The sequence below is a fragment of the Prionailurus bengalensis genome, chromosome D3 (genome assembly GCF_016509475.1).
Source record: "Prionailurus bengalensis isolate Pbe53 chromosome D3, Fcat_Pben_1.1_paternal_pri, whole genome shotgun sequence".
NCBI lineage: Eukaryota > Metazoa > Chordata > Mammalia > Carnivora > Felidae > Prionailurus > Prionailurus bengalensis.
The window spans coordinates 3,090,347-3,112,219 of NC_057356.1; the positions used below are offsets into that span (position 1 = coordinate 3,090,347).

The window sequence follows — 21,873 nt, forward strand, 5'->3', positions numbered from 1 at the left end:
ATTCATAAGGAGTGAATGGTCTTGTAAAGGTTATTTAGAATGCATGACAAAGAAGGAACCCTCCATGCTTAATCACGTGGACATTTAAAAAAAAAAAGTGCTCTCTTCGACCAGATGACTGGCCTAATCTCTTCAAATATGACCCTATGCTGAAAAGAATAGGACTGACCACTCTAGATTCAAGGACGTTACACTTGAGAACCAAATGCAATGTTTGTGTCATGATGGGATCCTCGGTGTTTTTTAAGCCATTTTGGGGGGCAGTTGGGGTACTTGGATTATAGACCACATATTAGATACAATCGCATTGACATTGTTTCTTTTTAATTTTTTTAATGTTTATTTTTGAGGGAGAGACAGAGTGCGAGTGAGGGAGGGAGGGGAGACACAGAATCCGATGAGGGCTCTGAGCTGTCAGCGTGGAGCCCGAGGTGGGGGGTCGAACTCGCAAACCATGAGATCACGACCTGAGCCGAAGTCGGACATTTAACCGACTGAGCCACGCAGGTGCCCCGACGTTAAGTTTCTTAGTGCGATAATGGTCTGTGGTCATGTAGAAGAATGGCTTTATTTCTGGATTCATGTGGGGTGAACTGCCACCCTGCTGCAACTTATTTTTAAATCATTCAGCCTGGGGAGTATGTCATTTACAGGTGCAGAAAAAGAGAACTAAGGATCTAAGTGAAGGGTACACAAAGCGTATGTTTTACTGTTCCTTCAGCTTTTCTGTAAGATTAAAACATTTCAGTAAAATGGTGAGGTGTCCTTGAACCAATGCACAGATGAGGTGGATGTGGTCCCTCTGTGCAATGGAATATCACCCAGCTGTGGAAATGATGCGCTGATGGGTGCTATGACGTGATGGATGTTGACAACACTGTGTCAAGTGAAGGACCCAGACGTGAGACGCAACGTGTCCTTTTTGTTCCATTTCTACGCAGATGCCCACAAAGGACAGACCAAGAAGACTCCCAGAACAGCGGTAGCTGGGGGCCAGTGGCGACAGGGTGGGAGGTGCCTGGAAAGGAACAGTGTCTTGGTGGCGTGATGGCATGTGGAATTGGATGGTGGCCGTGGTAGCTCAAGTGCGGGTAGGCCACCAACCACCGAGATGGACGTTTCCAAATGGGGAATTGTTTCGTATGCGGACTGTATCGGGAGGAAAGCGTTCAGAAGGAAAGCGTTGCTGCTCTTCTGCCACGGGCTCGCTCCGTGCCGGGTGCTGACTGCCGGGTGGAGGGAGGTCTGGGCGTGAAGCCGGTCGGTCGGGCTGCTCTCCAGGGTGGGTTGCTCGTCGCCTCCCGGCTCTTCTTGTGTCCAGGACGTCTGCTTGTGTTCTTAAGGTAATATAAGCTTCTCTATCACCGTCCCCTTCCCCTCCCACCCCCCAGCAGGGTCTCAAGGGAGCATTCTGAGCGAGAGATGAGTGGGGTCCGGCAGTGTAGCTTTGAGGGGCCTCTGCGGCCCTGAGACAGCGGATGGGCCACTGAGGACTCCGAGGCGATCCGTTTCGGTGGAAGTCCTGCCAGCCCCTTATTTCTCCCCAGTGTCTAACCTTTTTCAGAGGTCGCAACCGTCCTTTCAAATAGTGAACCGAAAGAAGAAAAACTTACTGTACAGATAAAGAGAGGAAATGATACTTTTTTTTTTTTTCCTGGAGGGGGAAAAAGTTGCAGTCTTGTGCATTTTAAGGAATTTTTCCAAATCTGCCAGCTGTTTGACTTACTGTACATGGTTCTGTTCTTTTGGCTGGACTTTTCTGAATTGACTGCCATAGCTCCTTTGGACCGGTCACATGAGAAACTTGTTTACCCGCGGTGGGGAAGGGCATGAGCCCCGGAGCAGATGACGATGTGATGTGACTAGTGAGAAGCGGCTGGCTGTGGGCTTGCCAGCTCAGGGCACAGAAGCATGTGATTTGCAGCTTACAGGAGCCAGCTTCCCATTTGTGGGAAAAAAAAAAAACCAAAAAAAAAAAAAAAAACACACTGGTATGTGGTTATTTAGGGCCTTAGTAACAGGCTTAGATTTCTAAAGTAACATTGGCTGGGGCGCCTGGGTGGCTCGGTTGGTTGGGCGTCCGACTTCAGCTCAGGTCACTTCAGCTCAGGTCCTGATCTCACGGCTTGTGAGCTCGAGCCCCGCGTCGGGCTCTGTGCTGACAGCTGGGAGCCTGGAGCCTGCTTCGGATTCTGTGTCTCTGTCTCTCTCTGCCCCTCCCCTGCTCAAGCTCTGTCTCCGTCTCTCCGAAAATAAATAAATGTAAAAAAAATTTTTTTTTAAAGTAACATTGGTGAAGTACACTTGGAAGTTCGAACAGGCTCACTGCCAGGTTCACACAGGACGATGTGTGCGGTGCTGCCGTAGGTGACGAAAAGGGCCCGACGTGCCTGAACTGATTCGAACGCTGTCTGCATGAATTGCGTGGTTCTCTTCCCCCCTAGGCTGGCCGCCCCCCACCCCTACCACCCCTCATGCTATTTCTATCCTTCGTTGTGTTTTCTCTGTAACCATTTCTCTGCTTACAATTGGTGTTTCTTGCGGTCTGTGTCTGGGATAGGGTGGACACTCGTGTCCAGTTTACTGATACAGAAGAACTGTCTTGGAATACGAGAAATTCCCAGGATAAATCCTTCAGCCTGCGTTCATGCCGGCCTTTGGTCTAGGACCTCTGTCCGCTTCTGACGGGGGTGGGGGGCAAGTTGAAGCTCCTGACAACGTGCGGGTTATTTAAAACTCAGATTTTCAGTTTGGGGTGGTGGTTCCCATGTAATTACTTGAAGCAAGTTTCTTGCCAGGACAGTAGGCATCCTTAATCATTTCGGATTAGAATATGTTTTTTCTTTGCAGTCACAGATTTGGCTATTTCCTATCTGTACTTTAATCTTAAAGCATAGAGGTGAAAATATCACATCAGGTTATATGACTGCTACCAAGGTGCTTTTTTGTATCTGGTGCTTGGTGGTCTGGGCCCCCATTGAGAACCTTCTGTGTTCTTGGGTAGTGTGGCCTGCCCTGTGGAACAAACAGGGCAAAGGTCTGTTACTGGAACAGAAATTAGTCTTTTCATAACTTAAGGAGTTATGAAGCCCTAAAGGAGCCTTTCATAACTTTTCATAACTTAAGGAGGAGACAACAGAGGCTCCTAGGGCAGTCCTTGTATGCAATCCAGCATGAACCACAGCTAAGAAGCTTATTTAAAAATTGTGTGAGATGGGGCGCCTGGGTGGCTCAGTCGGTTAAGCGTCCGACTTTGGCTCAGGTCATAATCTCACGGCTTGTGAGTTCAGGCCCTGTGTCGGGCTCTGTGCTGACAGGTGAGAGCCTGGAGCCTGCTTCGGATTCTGTGTCTCCCTCTCTCTCTCCTCCCCTGCTTGCACTCTGTCTTTCTCGGCCACTCAAAAATGAATTAACGTTAAAAAATATTTAGAAAAGGTAATGAAAACTGTGTGAGATCACTGGCTGGTGTAGAGAAGGTGTCCGTGTGGATGTGGAAATCAAGGTAAGGTGGGAAGGTGTGAGGGGCCTGTCCCCATGTGGAACATCACCAGCACTGTGGGGCCCATTATGTGGTCTTCTCAGAGTGCAACCTGGGGCTCATGTCTGAGTTCAGGAGATGAGGGGTTCGTGAGCCCCCCAGGAGTCTCTCCCTTATCAGAATTTCCCGATTCCCTGGATTGCCTTCCTAATCTGAAAACAGCATGTAGTTTTAGGTTCAGTCTGGGATTTCCTTTTTGCCCCAGATTTACCAAGGTGTGGAGTTGTACAACGGTGGTTCTAAAACTTACCTGTGAATACAGGTCGCCTGGAAAAATGTTTAAAATGCCAATTCCTGGGCCCCAACCCCTGAGATGGTGACTGGGTGGGTCTGGAATGCGAGTCTTGTGAATGGGCACTTGTAGGGAGCATTCCAGTGTTTCCCGAGCAGGTGGTCCCAGCCAGTACTTTGAGAAACTCTCTTGGATTTCTTGGATTTCAGCATGATTAAGAGAAGCACCCCCAGAAAGTGCAGTAATTAAAGTTACAGGGTGCTCCTTTGTCAGGCACCCCGAATGTATCTGTGGGCACCGTTTGGTGGGGCTGCGTTTCTTATAAGCTGCCACAGTGACAGTGACCGTGGTCACTTACACAGGTTTCTCTTCCTTGATGATGATCACGTTTTAAAGTCTGTTTCCTCCCCATTGTTTTAGGTTAAAGACCGAGGTCCAGAAGCCACAAGAAGATTTTTTAATTGGTTTTATTGGAGCATTAATCTGGGAGCGATCATTTCGCTGGGAGGCATTGCCTACATTCAGCAGAACGTGGGCTTCGTGACCGGCTACCTCATCCCAGCGGTCTGCATCGGGGTGGCTTTCCTGGTCTTCCTCTGTGGCCAGAGCGTCTTCATCACCAAGCCGCCTGATGGCAGTGCCTTCACGCATGTGTTCAGGATACTGGCGTATTCGTGCCGTCCCCAGAAGCGGATCGGAGAGCACGGTCACAGTGGGTGAGTGCCGGCTGAGACACGACGCTCCCAGCGCTGTGGATACAATACTGGTTTGTGTCTGACGCACATTACCGTGTGCAGGGCTCGGGGCTGGCGGCTTCAGTGTCTCACGCGCACGCGAGGACGTTGTAAGGCGCTGCCGTCTCCATTTTTTTTTAATGTTTATTCTCTTGTTTTTATTTTTGTAACGTTTATTCATTTTCGAGAGTCAGAGACAGAGCACAAGCAGGGGAGGGGCAGAGAGAGAGGGAGACACAGAATCCAAAGCAGGCTCCGGGCTCCGAGCTGTCAGCGCAGAGCCCGACGCGGGCCTCGATCTCCCAGACTGCGAGATCATGACCTGAGCCTAAGTCGGATGCTTAACCGACTGAGCCACCCAGGCGCCCCTGCCGTCTCCATCTTCCAGGCAGACCGGCAGCCTGATTCCGGGACTCATGCTTTTAGTGTTTAACTTCCACCCTGAGTTTCCTGTCACCACTGGTTCGGATGGACCTCTTCTGTAAAAGTGACAGAGATAGGCATTGGCAGAGAGTAGAGAAAAGACGTTATACATACTCCCTATGTTTCCCTTTTGGCTTTAAAAAGCTTTGAAATTCATTTGAATGAAACATCCAGCAATCGCTAACTTGTATTGTACTTCCGAAACAGTAAGCTGTTGTGTCTGTCTTCTGAACCGGCTGCTGAGTGGGTCAGTGTGGGCCCCGTCATCCACTGGTCCCTGCGGCCGCTCTGGGACAGGACGACACAAGAGCGGAATTTTGAGAGGCAGTAGGGGAACTGCATCGTCCCCCCTGCATGGGACTTCCCAATTTTAGTGCTGAAAGTCCCACGTCCTGGGGAAGTCCCGGGCAAGCTGGGACAGATGGTAGGTCACCCTCGATGCATGTTAGTACAGAAAAGTCCGGAACTTAGCCCAAGAAGAGAGCTCAGCAGTTTCGGGGTTTATTATTGAAGCGTGATCTACCCACAGTACAGTGTACCCCTCATACTGTGTGGTTCTGGAGTTAGGACGGCCTCATTCGACATAGGACCTAGAATATTTGTCACCCCTGAAAGTCTCCGGGACCCTTGGTAGTGGACCCCCTCAAGGAGAATTCTGATAGGCACTCCTGATGGGTGGGCGGGCGGTCCCTGAGCCAGAGGCCGACCCCTCAGCCACACAGGGCTTTGTGCGGCATACTCCTTGCTGGGTGGCACTGAACTCTGGAAGGTTCCGTGCGCCAACCCCCACACCCACCTTCTCGTGGCTGGTGCCCTGAGCCATATGAACGTGTGGTATTTCGTCGTATGCGGTGGGTTTGAAGCTGTTCCAAAATAGCTCTCGTGGCCCTGCCCCTCCGCCCGGGGCTGCCGTGGCCCCTCAGCTCTCCCCGCCCGTCCTGGGATTCTGACGGGTCCGTGCGGCGCCCAGACCCCTAACTCCTGACCGCAGATGGTGGCAGTGCCGTCTTCCTGGTGCTGTATGTCGGCCTTGCCTTCATCAGGCACAAGCAGGGGCTCTCATCCCACACGTTCGGTCCTTGGGTTGAGTACTCGTGAGCAGACCCATCCTCTTGAAGGCTTGGGGTGTCGGTGCATGTGGTACCTGGTAGACATTCCTGCAGGAGGACGTCACGGCCTCATGGACGTTCTGGGGTGTCCTGCACAAATGGCATGATGAGAAAGGTCTGGACTCTTACTTCAGAATCTGATTTCCCTGTGGGTTCGGTTTTGGGCGACTGGCACAGTTAAGGTCGAAAGGACTGTCTGGCAGAGAAGCTGGTGGACCCGACAGTTCTCAAGTTATGTTCTCCTGACGCACGGGTCCGGGCTCTGTGACCTTGGGCAGGCTAATGACCTTGCCACGCCCGCATTCCCTCTTCGTACAGGGGACAGGGGCTCATCTTGCAGGGTCATCGTGGAGCCTGAGAAGCTGGTGTGTGCATGGCTGTTAGCGTGGCCCGGCCCGTGCTGAGAGCCCGGTTACCGTGAACTGCGTGGTCGGGAGGGGGATGAGCAGCCTCACCTGGGGTTTTGCCGAGGTGCTGATCTGCTCTGGTGGCTCCAGGTTCTTTTTGATCTGGGCTGGTCTGTGTTTTGGAGATGACCCCACGTCGATGTCACGTGAGAAGATTGATGTGTATGTGCTCGTCAGGCTGAGTGGGGATAGTTCTAATCCTTTCCTGAGACGCACACCTTGGGTTGAGAATCTGAGAGTCACTAGACCCTCTTCCTGGGAGAACGCACCTGCGCGCACACAGCAGCCTCTGCAGACAGTTCTGGGGGAGCACCGGCCTCGTGACGCTGGGGCCCTTTCTGGGTTCTGTCTGTGTTCCAGGGCATTCGTGTCTGTGGCTTCCTGTCGGACCCTTGTGTGTTGCACAATAACACGCTAACAACATGCGTGAGTTAGGGAAAGCGTTAGGTGCATTTGACTTAGCGGTATTCAGAACAGTTGGTAATGCAAGTTGTGTGACCAGTAACATGGGAATGATTCGATGTATAAAAATGGGTTTGTCCTCGACACTGACAGGATTTTAGAGAAACACATGGGTAGATGATGTGGTAAATCACCGACCGTGTCTGTAATAGGTACCTAGGACTGGACGTCTTCTGGCCAAAAAATAAAATTGGACAAGCTTAGTGAATATTTTCAAAAGAGAGTCTGATACTATCTTGGGAATTTAGCATTTCTCCCTGAGCGTGGTTTTCCCGATTCTTTTCCCTACTAGATAAGCTGCGTGCGGCTCGGGTGCCATCTCTGTGACCCTGGCTCCCAGCTAGAATGGACCCAGACATGCAGGAGCTCAGTAAATGTTTGTTGAACGGAACCTACCTTTCCTGTCCAAAACGTAGCTAAAATATTGTTAGTTTTCAGTTTTTTGCCCCCCCTTGAACGTTCAGGTTAAGAAATGTCAATGTTATAAAAAAAAAAATCATGAGACAAAAATGATTTAAAATAGTGGTAACTTAAGTTGGATAGTTTAAGCTACAAAGCAGACAACTAGAAAGCCGTTTATATCCGAGTTGCAGAATTGGAAGATAATTAATTATGTCCTAGTGTTTCTGGCTTTAGAAAGTAGTTGGCCGACAAAACAAATTTTTCTGTTTCACCCCTAAGGACCTAGGAGCATCCATATCCGCTGGAGAGTTTGAGAGCTTCCCGCTGGGACCTGCCCATCTTCTGACTAGTGACAGTGGCCTAGAGTAAGCGGGCGAGCTCTGTTGCTAGTGCCCAAGCCAGGACCCAAAGGCCTGAGCGTGAGGGTGATGCCTGTGGCCAGAGAGTGGACGGGTGGCGTCCTGGCCCCCGGCTTTGTCACCGCAGCAGGGGGTCCTTACCCTTCCGGCCCGGCTGCCTCCTCTGCAGTGGGGCCAGCAGGAGCGTCTTGGTGGTCGTGGCTCGTGGTCAAGGTTATCGGGCAGGCGCTCAGTGCCCCCTGCTGCCAGGTGACCTTGTCGTGTTACCGTCACTCCCCCAGCCTCCCCCCCCCCCGGAACAGATCCCTTCCTCACGGCCGCGTCGGTGGCTGCGGTTAAGTAAACGGCTTTGTTAACAACCTCAGTATTATGGTCGCGAGGTCTTCGCGTTTGAAAAGCAGCGCGATTCAGAATCCACACCATCCCGCGCGGCTTTTTTTCCTAAACGCTGGTGCAGCGACGTAGCTGGGGTGGCAGCCGGAGCAGAGGGAGCTGTGGGCCCTCCTTGGTGTGGGTGAGCGGAGCTGGAGGCCAGACGAGACCCGGTGCGGCCGCTGGTGTAGGAACCGCGTCCGGCGTGAGTCAGTAAGCGAGGGTCTGAAGGCAGCCTCATCAGTGCAGCCAGCTGCCTCCCTGCCTCCAGACTGAAATTGTTGCCAGACAGCCCATTTCCGGGGGTGGAAGAAAACTAACTCCTTCATTTTGTCTCCCAAAGTGAAGGCGTTGGAGCCCTTCAGCACCCTTCTAAACACAGTCTGTTTGATTCATGTAAGAGGTCTCGCGGAGGGCCGTTTACGGAAGACACGGTGGACGACGTGAAGGCCCTTGTGAAGATCGTCCCCGTCTTCTTGGCTTTGATACCCTACTGGACCGTGTACTTCCAAGTGAGTGCCGCCAGGGGCCCCCCCTCCCCCGGCCCGTCCCTGAAGCTCCCGGGTGCCTCGGTGGCCCTCCTGCGCGTCTCCGGGGTCTCGGCGTCCCACTGTCGGTGCCGGAGTCCCTTCCGCCTGGTTCAGGGTCGTGAAAACCCTTCGACAAGAGGAGCCGGGAGCGGCTGCCCTCCTTGTTTTCCAGGCCCCCCTTTGAGGCTCATTTCTCTGTTCCTTCTTTCTCGAAGTTCTCTGCACGCGACGTGCGTGGGGACCAAATAACCGGGCTGTTTGCAAACTGAGCGTTGCGCGTCTGCTCCCAGAGCGGGGTGGGGGCGGGCGCGTGCTCGAGCCTTCGCACACCAACCGTACTGCTTTCTCACCCAGATGCAGACAACGTATGTTCTGCAGAGTCTTCACCTGAAGATTCCGGCAATTTCCAGCCTCACGGCCACTCCTCACACGGTGAGAACAACGGGGGCGATGTGGAAATTGTCTCCCTGGAGCTCGTGTGACACACGGGGTCCTCCTGCAGGCCCTTGCGGGAACCAGGAGCATTCTTGCTGGAAGCGGCTTCTGCTCATTTTAGAGACGGGTCTTGGTCAGCTGAGTCGCTTACTGATTGTTGTTGACTAACGTCACTGAACCAGCATCCTCACCGCACTTGCCCCCCTTAAAGCACAGAAGCGCAGACGCAGAGGCATTTAGAAAGAGGTCTTTTTCAGTTCTAGTGTCTTGAACCTGGACTTTTTCCTTAGGCAGTTCCACTTGGTAGGAGTGGATTGTTCTGGAAAGACAGTTGTCCCCGTTGGACATTAGTTATGTGGTTGCGTGTTCCTCCCAAGAACTAACCTTGTCTGTGTGTTTCCAGTTCCCGGCGGCCTGGCTGACCATGTTCGACGCGGTTCTCATCCTGCTGTTAATTCCCTTGAAGGATAAACTGGTTGATCCCATTCTGCGAAGAAATGGCCTACTCCCATCATCCCTAAAAAGGATTGCCGTTGGAATGTTCTTTGTGATGTGCTCTGCTTTCGCTGCAGGTGAGATGGCGTATGTGTCTCATTCGGAGAGCCCGAAACTGGCTTCGGCAGCCGTGGGTGACTCCAAGCACGGTGACCGGCCCCCGGTCCTGCCGCGTGTGCACCAGAAAACAGAACATTGTGAACGTGGGTGGTGGTGGTTTTCTAGTTTCCGTTATGTGACGTGTAAGATGTTCTTCCCGCGGCTCCGCCATTTTCCTTCTAGAGCCAAAACCACGTACTCTGGAAGGTGACTTTTGGCTTGGATCAAAGGAGACTTGTTGTCTTCCTGCTGATTGAGATTTTGGACAACTGTCGATTGCCGAATGGATGAATGTTGATGTAATTCTCAAAGATGGGGATTCTCAACCCTTAGTTCTTAACGTTAGGTCCACTAGTCGGCTTCAGTCTGCCCCGGACCCTTTGCGTTTTTATGTAAAATTGTGCATTTCGTGACAAGAAAGGTTTTATCAAACACAGGTTCGTGACCAGCCTGCACCCCCTAGAAAGAAACGGTTGAGAGCTGATGCCTCAAGTATCCCAGCCCTGAGGGGGGAGTTTTCCGTTGGGGCCTCCCTCGTGTTTTCGTGATTCTTCTCTTCTGAACCGTAGATTGGAATATCTTCTGCTGATGAAACTGAGGTATCACTGACTTCCTCAACTTGCTCTGGAGTTCTTCCTTCATCAATATTTGAAAATTATGGAATCGTAAGATAGCGTAGTTACATAACGAGAACAGAAAAGCTGATGTTCTTGAACCAACTATATATCACCCAGTGTTATGAGGAATTTAACGTGAAGCCCTGCCGAGATGGAATTTAATATTCTCCGGCAGTGTTTTCTAGCAGCCTCCCTGCACTGTCCCCAGAGTGAACATATTGATATAGTACTTAATAGATTTAAAGAAATGAGTCCCTAGGCTTAAGAGATCTATATTGCAGCGACCGGGACATTTTAGAAGACAATTACGTTTTCTCTTGATCAAATAGATAATTAAAGTGAGGTTGTGTCTGAATGAAGTTTTTACTGTGTGCTTTCTTTATAATTCTGTTTCCCTTCCAGTCCTGGGGCACATAGGGAAATAAGCAAAAGCAAATAAAAACTAAATTACAGTGGGGCTCTAATTGCAGGTCTCATTGAGCAGGATCAGAGATCGTCGGGGCCGTCTGGAGGAACAGAGCCGCCTGGAGTTGGTGTCTGTGTGTCCCGCCTCCCCTGAGCACCTGCTGTGGGCTCAGCTTTGGCCTGGGCAGCTCCCCTCTGTCCCTGCATCGGGGAGCCCTCTCTGTACCATGGCCACGCTGGTCACGTGCTGGGGAAGGCAGCTTGTTCTGTCCCTCTGGGCAGCGCAGTGTCCTCGGTTTTCAGGCATTTCCTAGCAGATTCTAAATTCGGGCTCCTTTAATACCGTCTTATGCTTTGGTCTGATTTCCGGCTGGACAGCTTCTGGGGGGCACCCTGAGAACCGGGGAGGGCATTCCGGTGGTCTCTGTACGTGTCCGTGTGGGAGGCAGCAGGCAGATGGTGACCGCTGAGAGTGCCCGGTCGGCCTGGCGGTTCCGCCCGTCACCAGCGCCAGTGGGGCGGACAGGCCATGCCCTGAGTGGCTGCTCGCGCCCTGCGGGCGCTCGTGTGGCCAAACGGCCCTGAGACTCCGCGTAGGAATTGATTTCTCAGAAATGGAACACACCCGCTGTGCTTGTTCTTAATAGGCTTGAAAAGGCTTTCTTCTGTGCTTGGTGGCCAGATATTGGGGAGGGGCCTCGATGTCACTGGTTCAGAGGTTTTAAATGTCTTGTGCTTGAATCCAGCAGTTTATTAACTGCATCGTAAACAGGGGCCCGAGCTTCACACAGCGTCACTGCCAGCTCTGGCGAGTATTACTTAATTGGAACATTAATACGTTTTGAGTAGAGACCTGAAACTATCATAGCAAGCCAAAATTTCAATCGAAAGGAAACTGTTTTGCCTTTGAACTTACTACCTTCTCCCGTAACCAATCAATAGCTTCCATTTAGTACCATGCCTGCTGGTAATAGTGTTTTCTTTAGCGTCCCTGAGATGAGAAGAATCAGGCAGGCCCGAGGGGTTTTCTCAAGTGTGCATAAGAAAAAAGGAAGTGTGTTCGTTGGTTAGATTTCCTTTTCTTCTTAAAAATTGTGTGTGTGTTCTTAAATTACTGAAGCGATACGTGCTCACGGGAAGAGAGGAAATCTTGGAAGCATAGACAAGAAAATAAAAATCAGCTGTAATTTCCCTAGAGAGCCTCTCTCCTGGGATCGTGTGAACTGGCCTGATCTCCTTTGTGTGTCTGTGCACATGCACCTCCTTTGTGTTTTTGCAAACATGAAATCCTGTTGTGCAAGCTGATTTGAGCCTGATGAGAAAACAGAAGTGTCAGAAAAACCACAGAGTATAATAAAAGCTGTGCATGTTACATGTAAGGAGAAAACCCCCAAAATACAGATGAGCCGTTGCACACGCACGTGCACACACACACACACACACACACACACATTTAAGGACACATCATTCCACCGCCTAAGGAAATCTGCAGTTACCACTTTGCAGGTGCCTGGGCAAAATTATCTGTGTGCCGTGTGGTAGGCGTGTTTCGTTTCCTTTGTCACGCGCTTTACAAAGCCCTGAAGTATCACGAAGATCCTCCCGTGTCTGACGCTCACGTACAGTTCTCTGGTGTTGGGTGTCAGGGCTCTTGTTTTCACTGCCATGGTCACCGCTACGGTGCAATTTCTTTCCTTTCCGAATACTCAGAAGCGTAATCATGGCACCCTTTGAAGGCTTTTGATAACCTGACAGAATTCTCTTCCGGGAAGGCTGTGAGTGGCTCTGCCATTGTCCCGGGCGGGTGGTGCCCTCCATCCGCCTGCCGGCCCCTCTGTCCCTCGTGACTGTGTTGTGGGACTCTGTCCCGCGGGTGTGGGCAGGGGTCCTTGCGCAGACTTCAGGGCCCGAGAGCATCCTGAAATTGGGGCAGAACCAGCTGAGAGCCTTTTTTGGGTTATAGCTTTCATTAGTTAAGAACCCCTGGTCCACAGCGGGTCTTTAGAAGTTAGTGTCACATAGTCAATCTGTGGTCATTACAGACACACAGAGGAAGCAGGGGCGACCTCAGTGCATCCAGAACCTCACCATTCAGTGACCACCACGTCATGTCTTCCTAGAACTTTTTCTGTTACAGGTAAATTGTTTTTTTTTTTTTTTTTTTTTTTTTTTTAATAAATAGAAACGAAACGAACCAGCCACATTTATAATCTACTCTCCTTGTTTACTCTACACATACCGTTTTTCTGTGGCGGCTACACACTTAAGTTATGGCTTTTAACAACTACGTGATATTCCGTTGTTGAATGTCCTGTCGTTTTTTAAGCCAGCCTCTTTTGCTGCATACGCTGGCGGATTCCAGTCTGTGCGCACACGCCTGTCCGTCCACGTGCCTGCTCCGTTCCATCAGCACCCCTGTCCATACTGAGCACCTTTTCTGTAAGTCTCTTACCTGAAGGGCTTAAACACGCTATGTCTTCACTTCAGTGCGTATGGTGGCGGTGGTGGTGATTTTCCCCCAAATAACCCGCCCCGATATTTGTGTGCTGTGTATGCTCTGTGGCGTTTTCTACTGGGCTCTTCCTGTTCATCCTGATGTGGAAATCCAGACTCTCATCTTAGGCATATTCTTTCCAATTGAATCATTTTCCGTTAACTTTATTTATGGTATCTTGCAGGTTTCTTTTTTTTTTATTATTATTTTTGAGAGAGACAGAGACAGAGAGCAAGCAGGGCCTCGAGGAGCAGAGAGAGAGGGAGACCCAGAATCTGAAGCAGGCTCCAGGCTCCCAGCTGTGAGCGCGGAGCCCGACGCGGGGCCCGAACTCACGAACCGCGAGATCACGACCTGAGAAAAGTCGGACACTCGACCGACCTAACCCCCCAGGCACCCCGGAGTCTTGCAGTTTTAAACACGTCTTCCCTTTAGGTCCTGTTAGGCTTGTTCCTCGCTGCACGAGGTATTTCCGCTTGCTCACACGGAGGTTTTTTAAATCCTGAGTTTCAGTGAATTCTTCTCAAATGGTCACGTGTTGCCTTCAGATCACATGGTTTCTTCTCCTGCCTTCGCGGTGACCCTCCCTCCCTGTGTCTGTTGGGCGGTGTTGGCTGGGCTTCCTGCCAGGCTGGTAGGGGGCGTCCGCTGGGCAGCTCAGTGGGAAGCTTAGAACTTGAGTTTGAGGTACACACTCACGACGATGCCAAATTTGTAAGCTGTGTTTCACGTTTACTGAGTATCGTTGGCAGGAATGAAAGTTGGCTTTTCCTCAGGTACCATGTTTTGGTTTCCAAGAGGGTTACGTGTGTGCCCCCCGCCCCCACGCCCTGGGATGTTCACGTTTTTTATTTCTGTTAACTTCCTGATGTTCGTTCCTGCATTTCTGAAACACCTGTGTGTTGAGAGGGTGGGAGGGTGCTGGCCTTGACTGCTTGGAGTCTGCTGTCCTGTTGACGCCCGCTCGCCCCCACCGCGGTTGACTTTGCCTGGCCTCCCGGAAGCACCCCTAGGCCCTGTGCGCAGGAGAATATTTCCACAGGGACGGTGATCGTCTCCTCCTTGGGAGTCCAGGTCTTTGCCTGGAGAATCCTGTGAGCCCCTCACTCTGAGGAGATGTGGGGTGACTTTTTCACCTCTTCTCAGTTTTGTGCAGGTTGTGTTTTCTCCGCAATCCCTTAAGCTTTTTTTTTCTCTAATGTCCCGAGTAAGCTGTTCATTTTACTGAGTTCTAGGCTGGAGGTAAATATAGTCTTCTAAATAAGCCTGCTGGGCCTCCTTCCTCATTTACAGTTTCGTGTATTCTGTGCTCTTTCTTCTTCAAATTAGGTTGGCCAGAACTGTATGTGTTTTATATTGTTCCGTAGACACATCTCTTGAATTTATCAATTTCGCTTTCTCTGTGTTTTCTAATAACAGAGAACGATTAAGGGACGCATTTCTATTACCTCGGGTTTGTTCTGTTTTTCTCTCTTGTGCGTTAGATCCTTCACTTACTTTCACTCACTCTTTCCTGTTTAACAGTGAAACCTGCGGAATGGTATGAATTTGCCTGTTGCTGCTGCTTTGTCAGGTTTCCTGTGCTTGGATTTGTTGTAATGTCTGTTGTTTCCTAAGGGTGTGGAAATGGGACTGTATTTCCTGTATGACCCAAGAGTAATTTCAGAGAATTGTTCCCCTGGTATTGATGTTTAACCGTAGGTTAAGGATGCCTACTTTTATTGTGGATTTGGGAGAGATCATGGCTTTATGACTCCTGCACTGGGGACTTCGGGCCCTCCTCTCTTGTCCTGGTAGCACTTCTAAGACGTCTGTAGGGTGCTGAATACGATGGTTCCTCTGCTGTGCCATCAGCTGTGTTCATCAGATGCTTTAGAGCAGGGGCCCTAAACTCAGTGCCTTCAAGGGGCCTGGGGCCACACGGATGAGCGTGCGGTCCAGGAATGCGGTAGTCTGTGCATCCTGCCCACACCCTCCCTGAAACTCTGTGTGGGCCTCCCGCACTGCCGCCCGAGCACTGACCTTTGTGGCCCCTCCGTTCAGTGAGTCCTGAGCTGTGTGTCATGTCGATGGTGCCCAGGCCTTGCCTGCGGGTCTCCAGATTGCAGCCCTTGCCCCACACGAAGTCTTACTTTTTGTCTACTCGTTGTGTCAAGGACCTGGAGGGGTGTGTGTCTGTCTGGTCGTCCCTGTGTTTCGAGCTGATGATGCTGTTCTCGCTCTTCTCCAGGGGTTGACTGCGTCACCAAGGGAGGATGGCCCTTTGGTAGCGAGGCAGAGCACGCGGGGCCCCTGAGACCTGGGCGCGGGGTGGGGGGGGGGCACCAGACTTAGCGCTGCTCGTGGTTAAAGAGCTTGGAGGGGATTCTGTCCAGTTCTGTGAATCACAGATGCCATTGTGTCTGTGAAGCCGCGAGCACAGGGCTGCCCGTTGGCTCAAGGAACACGCCGTAAATGGCGCCCATTTGTTACTCCAGGTGTGTGTTTCTCAAATCTTTCTTCTGCCGTGTTGTTGGGCGTCCCCTCTCCCCTCACTCCTGCCTGCCGGCTGTGTCGTGGCTGGTCCTTCCCCTCACCCTGGGAAGTGGCCCTCATCCGGCCCCTGCCGCGGCTGCTCGTCTGGACCTGTGCAGAGTCACGTCCTTCACTGAAGAGTTTGCCACGCTGGCTGTTCCAGCGCGTTCCTTCCCGTTAGGTCTGTGCTTCCTCGTTATTTCCCACTGTTAACACTGATGACGGCCTGTGCCCAGGCCTCTGTCGTTGGTGGAGCCCCCCAGCCTCCACTGGCAGCGTCCTCTTGTCTGCTGTGGGGTTGGCCCCACGGCCCCCACAGGAGCACCCTCATCTGTTTTCTCATGTCCCCTCCCGGGCCTGTCACCTGGGTCCCCCTGGCCACTGCCCCTTGTCCCGGCCTCCTCTCCCGCAGTCTGTGTCTTGTCCGTGTTGTCTTGCTGAGACCACAGAGGTCTTGTCCCACGGCGCGTCACATCTCTCCTCTGATGTCCCTGCTGGTGTCCCTGCCCCCCGACGCTCAGGCACACACGTCCCCTTAACTGTGCGGCCTTCCCTGTGAAGAAGAGAGTTTTTTCCCGCTTCAGTTTTCACCCCCAGGACTGGTTGGAAGGGTCCTTCCCTACAGACCCAGCTGCACGCTGGTGGCCGGTGCCGTGACCTGGCAGTCTGAGGGGAGCCTCGGCCAACCCACAGGAAGCGGGTCACACTCTGTCCCGTGGTTGGAAGATGCTCCAGCCGGGCTCACACTGCTGCCCGCAGCCCTGCTGCAGGACAGCTGTCACTTGTGGATAAGGCACCGCACGCCTCAGATGCCCTGTCCCCAGCAGGCGGGAGCACTAGCCAGACGGCTCTGCACCTGCATGTCCCGTGAGAGGACGTGGTGTGGGGGCTGGGGTCCCCTGGACACGCGGCCAGGGAAGGGACGCAGGTGTCTCTGATGGCAGTGAGCCGGAGGCGTCCCCTTCCCTTGCTCCTTCCCCGCGGTCTCTCTCTGGACATTTCACTGGACACATAGCTTGGGGACAGCTTCCAGAATGTGTCTTCCACCCCCTCACTGGTAGCCTGGACCTTCCCCACTCTCTGGTTTTAAATACGTACGCGTTGGCGTGCTTTTCAAAGCCTAGGGTCCATGATTTTATTCACAGAGTTCTTTAGAAACAAAAGTGGTGGCCTCTTCCACCTAAGAACTTGGTGCTACGGCTGGTCTTTGTAAGCCTCACTCCGTGTGTGTGTGTGAGTGCGCGCGCGCGCGCACGCGTGTGCATGCATGCGTGTTACAGCGAGTGGCTGTCTGTACTCCTGCTTGTTTTCCAGTGTCTCTTTGTTGCACTTGACGAAAGACCAGTAGCTGAGCGGGGTCACAGGGCTGCTGAAGGCGGTCTGCTCGCTGGGGTCACAAGGAACCTGGCGTCACTGTCAGTAGCAGGTTGCAGGAGTAACGATGATAAGTCAGCACAGCAGCCCGAGTCGGGTACCAGGACGAGGAAACGTCTCCAGCCTCACTGCCTTCTGACAAGCGGACGCATTCTTACTCTGTCACAGCGCTATTTAGCGTGGCCTGGCTCCTCCTGTTAGAAACAGAAGGGGTACAGGTGAGCCATCGGGACGTTTGAGGATTAAACCCACGTGTTGAGTCTCCTGTGTGAGGCGCTGTGAAAAGCCCACATGAGTCGTGTATGGTTCGATCAGTGTTTGAGTAACTAGGAAGCTGGGAGCCGGGAGGTTCTCTAGATTGGGGACCTCCGGGGAAAGCTGTGTCCCTGGGCCTTGTTCCTTCATGTGATTTTCAAAATAATCAATAATCATAATAGACCTGTAGTTTTTTAGTTTAATTGCAAATGTTAACGAATAGAGGTTCTATTAACCTACTTATTTTCTACTTAATTCCAGGAATTTTGGAAAGCAAAAGGCTGGACCTTGTTAAAGAGAAAACCATTAATCAGACCATCGGAAGAGTCGTGTATTACGCTGCCGACCTGCCCATATGGTGGCAGGTCCCACAGTACGTGCTGATTGGCGTCAGTGAGATCTTTGCAAGTATAGCAGGTGAGGCTTCTCTGAGGTCGGGGTTGGGGTCTGGTTTGAAGGCAGGAGGCCGTGTCCCTGTGTTGGGGGGGTGACGCGGGGACAGCAGATTGCCTCTGTATCTCCTGGCAACAGTTAGGGTTCAGAATGTGAGTTGGTAAGTACGGTAATCCTGTAGAAGTGAGGTTCTCCTTCCTTCCTGGGTATAAAACCAGGCTTCCCAAAGACATTCCCATGCATTTGTCCCCTGCTGTGGGGAAGGAGGAAGTCCCGGGTCGGGCACTTCCTGAGCACAGCTCTGCGGTTACCCTGCGGCCCCCAGGCCCCCGGCCGTGGGCAGCTGACAGAGCTCTGGGTGTCTGGGTGTGCTGGGTCGGCTTCGTGAAGGAGGCAAACCTGATTGCTAAACGTGTCTGCATGAGCCTCTCTTGTCCTGGGAGTGAGGTTCTTCGGGGTGTGGACGAGTGTGTTGTGTGCAGGCCTGTGTCCGGCTTCTGGGAGGGAGGGGGAGGGCGAGAAAATTATCGACAGAGCTGGGTGTGTTGTCGGGGGATGTGGGCGGTGGTTCCCCCTCCTCACCTCTCAGCAACTCCCGCAGAATTGGCTCATGATCTGTGAAAGATATAAATCAAACCGTTGTCTACACTGCACATCTCCACGTCTAGTTATTATAAAAACCGGAATTTATAGATGTCTCTGTTGAAACTATTTTAAGATATATTGCCGTTAAGATAGAAGTCTTAACACAGAATCCCATTTTAGTGTACATACGTTGTTGTCAGACCCCTCTCGGTTGAAAATCTAGAAGTTTGATTCTTTAACCTCTTTCTTTCCATACGGATCCGTCCCGAAATCCAAGCACTGAGAAGTCAGAGGTTACCTTCAGCTTGAAAGCAAGGACTTGACATTTTGCCCCGTGACTGGAAGGACTGTCATAGTGAAGAGAAGGGGCCCCTGACCTCTTGACCTTGTGTTAACTACGGTCCTCAGAGTAGGGCAGGTAGCTGAGTCCCCACGTGGGGCCCGTGCTCACCCTGCCGTTTGAGGCAGGGCACCGTCGGCCCGCGCCTCTCACAGAAGCAACCCCCTTGTTTTTACAGGTCTAGAGTTTGCCTACTCGGCGGCCCCCAAGTCCATGCAGAGCGCCATCATGGGCTTCTTCTTCTTCTTCTCTGGCGTCGGCTCGTTCGTGGGCTCTGGACTGTTGGAGCTGGTGTCCATCAAAGCCATCGGCTGGATGAGCAACCACACAGACTTCGGTGAGGGCCCCGCTGGCGGTTTGAAAACGGCCACTGGCAGAACCCGGTGCTTACGCGACAGGAGGCCAGGCGTCTGAGCGCCAAGGTCACGTTAGGGGAGGTGGGCTGCCCCGGGGGCGGCCGTGTGCAGTTCCTGGATTGGCGTGAGCTGCCCTCCCCCCCCGCAAACACCTGATCTCCTTCATCCTGACCAGTTTCCTGAGGCCCCTGTGAGCGTCTGTCTGCCCCAGGGGCCAGTCTCTGGGGCTGCTGCCTTCCGGAGATGTCTTGGACCCCCTTGTGGACCACAGTCTTCATGAGGCAGATAAACACTCTAGCACATAATTCCCTTTATTGAATCTTGGTTTGTATTTTCCTTTCTTTTCCTGACAGTAGCTTTACATTTTCTGATATTAAAAAAACAGGTAGGTAAATAGTTGTTTTTCTTTCCTTGTGACCTGTCATAATGGGATTTTACAGCTCACACCAGTAGGTGGCATCTTGGGTGCTAAACAGAGTCACTCAGAAAAGACCAGAGTTTTGCTGTTTCCAGATTTATGGTGGCTTTTAAATGGACGCAGGAGATGAAGGAAGTTTCTTTCTTTTTATGTTACCGTTTTGCCTCTGAAAACAACTTTATTACTTCATTACATTCTTATGTAATCTTGCAGCATTAACTCAGGTCAGCACTCTTAGCCACCTTCAGGTCTTAAATCCCCTTAAAACTCTGAGGAAAGCGTGGGGACTTTTCCAGAAATTACAGAATTCCAAAAGCCCTGTGCTGAGTTAAATTCCCATCCTAAGGGGTGAGTGTAGGCCTGTGGAGTCCCAATGTGACGTCCAGAAACCTAGGCCGTCAGTGTGGGCCCTGGGGTGTGGGCTGCAGTGCATTCCAGCTGCTGGAGCGTCTCCATGGCAGGCACAGACCTGGTCGTCCTGAAGAGAGCGGGCAGGTCTAGGACTTGGTTTCTGCACGCGGGGCCCCTGGAGGGACAGCAGGTGCACACGGCATCCGAGAAATCTCATGGGTCCTGGTGACCGTGATCTGTTCTTGTGCACGCAGGACAGCCCTCCTTCAGAGAGAGCCCTGCTGCAGAGACCAGGTCTCTCTGATTCCTCAATGTGGATTCTATGTCTTTCTCTTAGTTTTCAGCATATCCTGAAGGATTGATTGGTTTTGGTCAATCTCATTGCTTCCCAGAGATTTGATCCCTTCTGGGCTAATTTAGTATTTAGTCACTAATTGAGTATCTCAGACTTTACTACGGTTCACCCCTTATTTCTGACAGGGTCGCTTCCAGCCCTGCCCTGCGAGGCTCGTCTCCAGTCCTCGCACATGGCACACGCACAGGCTTGGACCGGGTCTTGTCTGTTGGTGTTGTTTTCAGAGCGTGTAGCCTGGGACGGCCCCACGCCGCTCCCCGCTCCTTACTGCCACGCCAGTGAGGAGAGTTTTGGTGAGCTGTGCTTGCGGCCCCCGCAGCCCGGGTGGCGAGGCAAGGCGAGGCGAGGCCGCGGATGTAGGAACCGCGCAGTGGTCCAGGCAGCTCCCTCTCTGCTCCCTCCCACCTGGGGATTTGGGCAGAGAATGGGACACGTAGCCGCCCTCCAAAATCAAACCTGGTTTTAATAGCCCAGGTGTAATCCTGGGCTCCGTCTGTGCTGTTCCTGGCTCTCTGCTGTTCCACTCCTTCCCTTCAGCTTCTGTGTTCAGGCTGCTGCTGAAGCAGCATTAGGGCTGGCTTAGTGTGTCATGATCGGCCCACGAAGTGGCTTCCCCTGCAGTCACAGGACTGCGGTGTGAGGGAGAGCCCCCCCCTCCCCCCTCCTTCCTTCCCTACCTGTCCCGCGGGCGTGCTTGGTTTTCATCCTCATCGGGCCCAGAGTGATTCATACGGCGAGGTGCACCAGTCTGAAGTGCACAGTTTGAGACGTTTTCCACCCAGATCAGAATGCAGGACGTTTCGGGAGGCTTCCCTGCGGCCAGCCCACTCCCCACCCCGCTAGGTGTGGAGCGCTGTGATGTCCGGCACCGTGGACCCCCTTTGTTCTGTGCTCTGCTGTGGCCGCTCCCTTCCACGCTCTCGTGTGTGGATCCTCCCGTGGCTGGTTCTTTATTATTTGAGGAGTAGCCGGGGGAAGAGTCTGTCCAGTTCACTGACCTGTTCTCTCCTGCTGGGTGCTAGTGAGGTTTCCAGTTGGAGGCTGTCGTGAGTCAAATGCTGGTTCTCACACATGTGTCTGGGGCATGTGTAAGGTCAGTTCTCCGTGGCCCAAGCGTCTGTCCTCCCAAGTACAACCTCCCAGAGTTTGTCTGTATGTGCATCGTCCTGCAGTCGGTAAAGAGGCCCAAGAAAGCACGGGGCGATTGCTTCTACGGGGTGACACCATCTCTGAATGCCCTCTGTCACCCCCACAGGCCGACCTGCCAGGGAACGCAGCGTATAGTCCCTGGGCGTGCCCGCTCTAAGCTTCGAAGTTGTAAATGGCTCTTCACTTTGGGGAGATTCGCGTTTCAAAATCGGCCTGCAGAGTGACGTCACCGGTGTCCTGACAACGACCTCGTCTCTTAGCGCTGAATGCTGACACCACGGTGGTGGCCACAGACCCTGGGCTCCGCCAAGGGCGTGCGGCTCTCTCCCAGTGCCCGAATGGAGCCCGGCCCGCCGTGAGGGCTCAAGCGCTGTTCTCGCCTGTCCGCTGAGAGGTGGCCTGCCGAAGCTCAGGTGTCCCCACATCCCTTCCCAAACCAGCCCACTTGCGAGATCACGGTCTCCCGCAGCCTGTGTGCACGAGAGTTCTCTAGAAGTGTGTGAGCACACGTACAAACGTACATTCGATGTATTGTTAGCTGCGTTTATCGATACAAGCTTCCGGAAACGTTGGTGCAGATGAGCATGTGTTCAGACAGAGGGATGTACTAGGATAAGCAGCTTCACAAAGCCCTTCAGAGGAACAAAGCCCCCGTTTCGCAAGAAGTCAG

General features: G+C 52.4%; 1 protein-coding gene across 2 annotated transcripts in view; it reads left to right on the top strand.

The window, feature by feature from the left end:
• SLC15A4 (solute carrier family 15 member 4) overlaps positions 1-21,873 on the top strand; it is an 82,359-nt gene that overhangs the window by 2,611 nt on the left and 57,875 nt on the right. For both annotated transcript variants that reach the window (XM_043557304.1, XM_043557303.1), the window contains exons 2-7: positions 4,191-4,486; positions 8,382-8,550; positions 8,923-9,000; positions 9,407-9,575; positions 17,518-17,673; positions 18,753-18,911. In XM_043557304.1, coding sequence (XP_043413239.1) covers positions 4,191-4,486; positions 8,382-8,550; positions 8,923-9,000; positions 9,407-9,575; positions 17,518-17,673; positions 18,753-18,911 — 1,027 coding nt within the window. The remainder of the gene's footprint in view (positions 1-4,190; positions 4,487-8,381; positions 8,551-8,922; positions 9,001-9,406; positions 9,576-17,517; positions 17,674-18,752; positions 18,912-21,873) is intronic.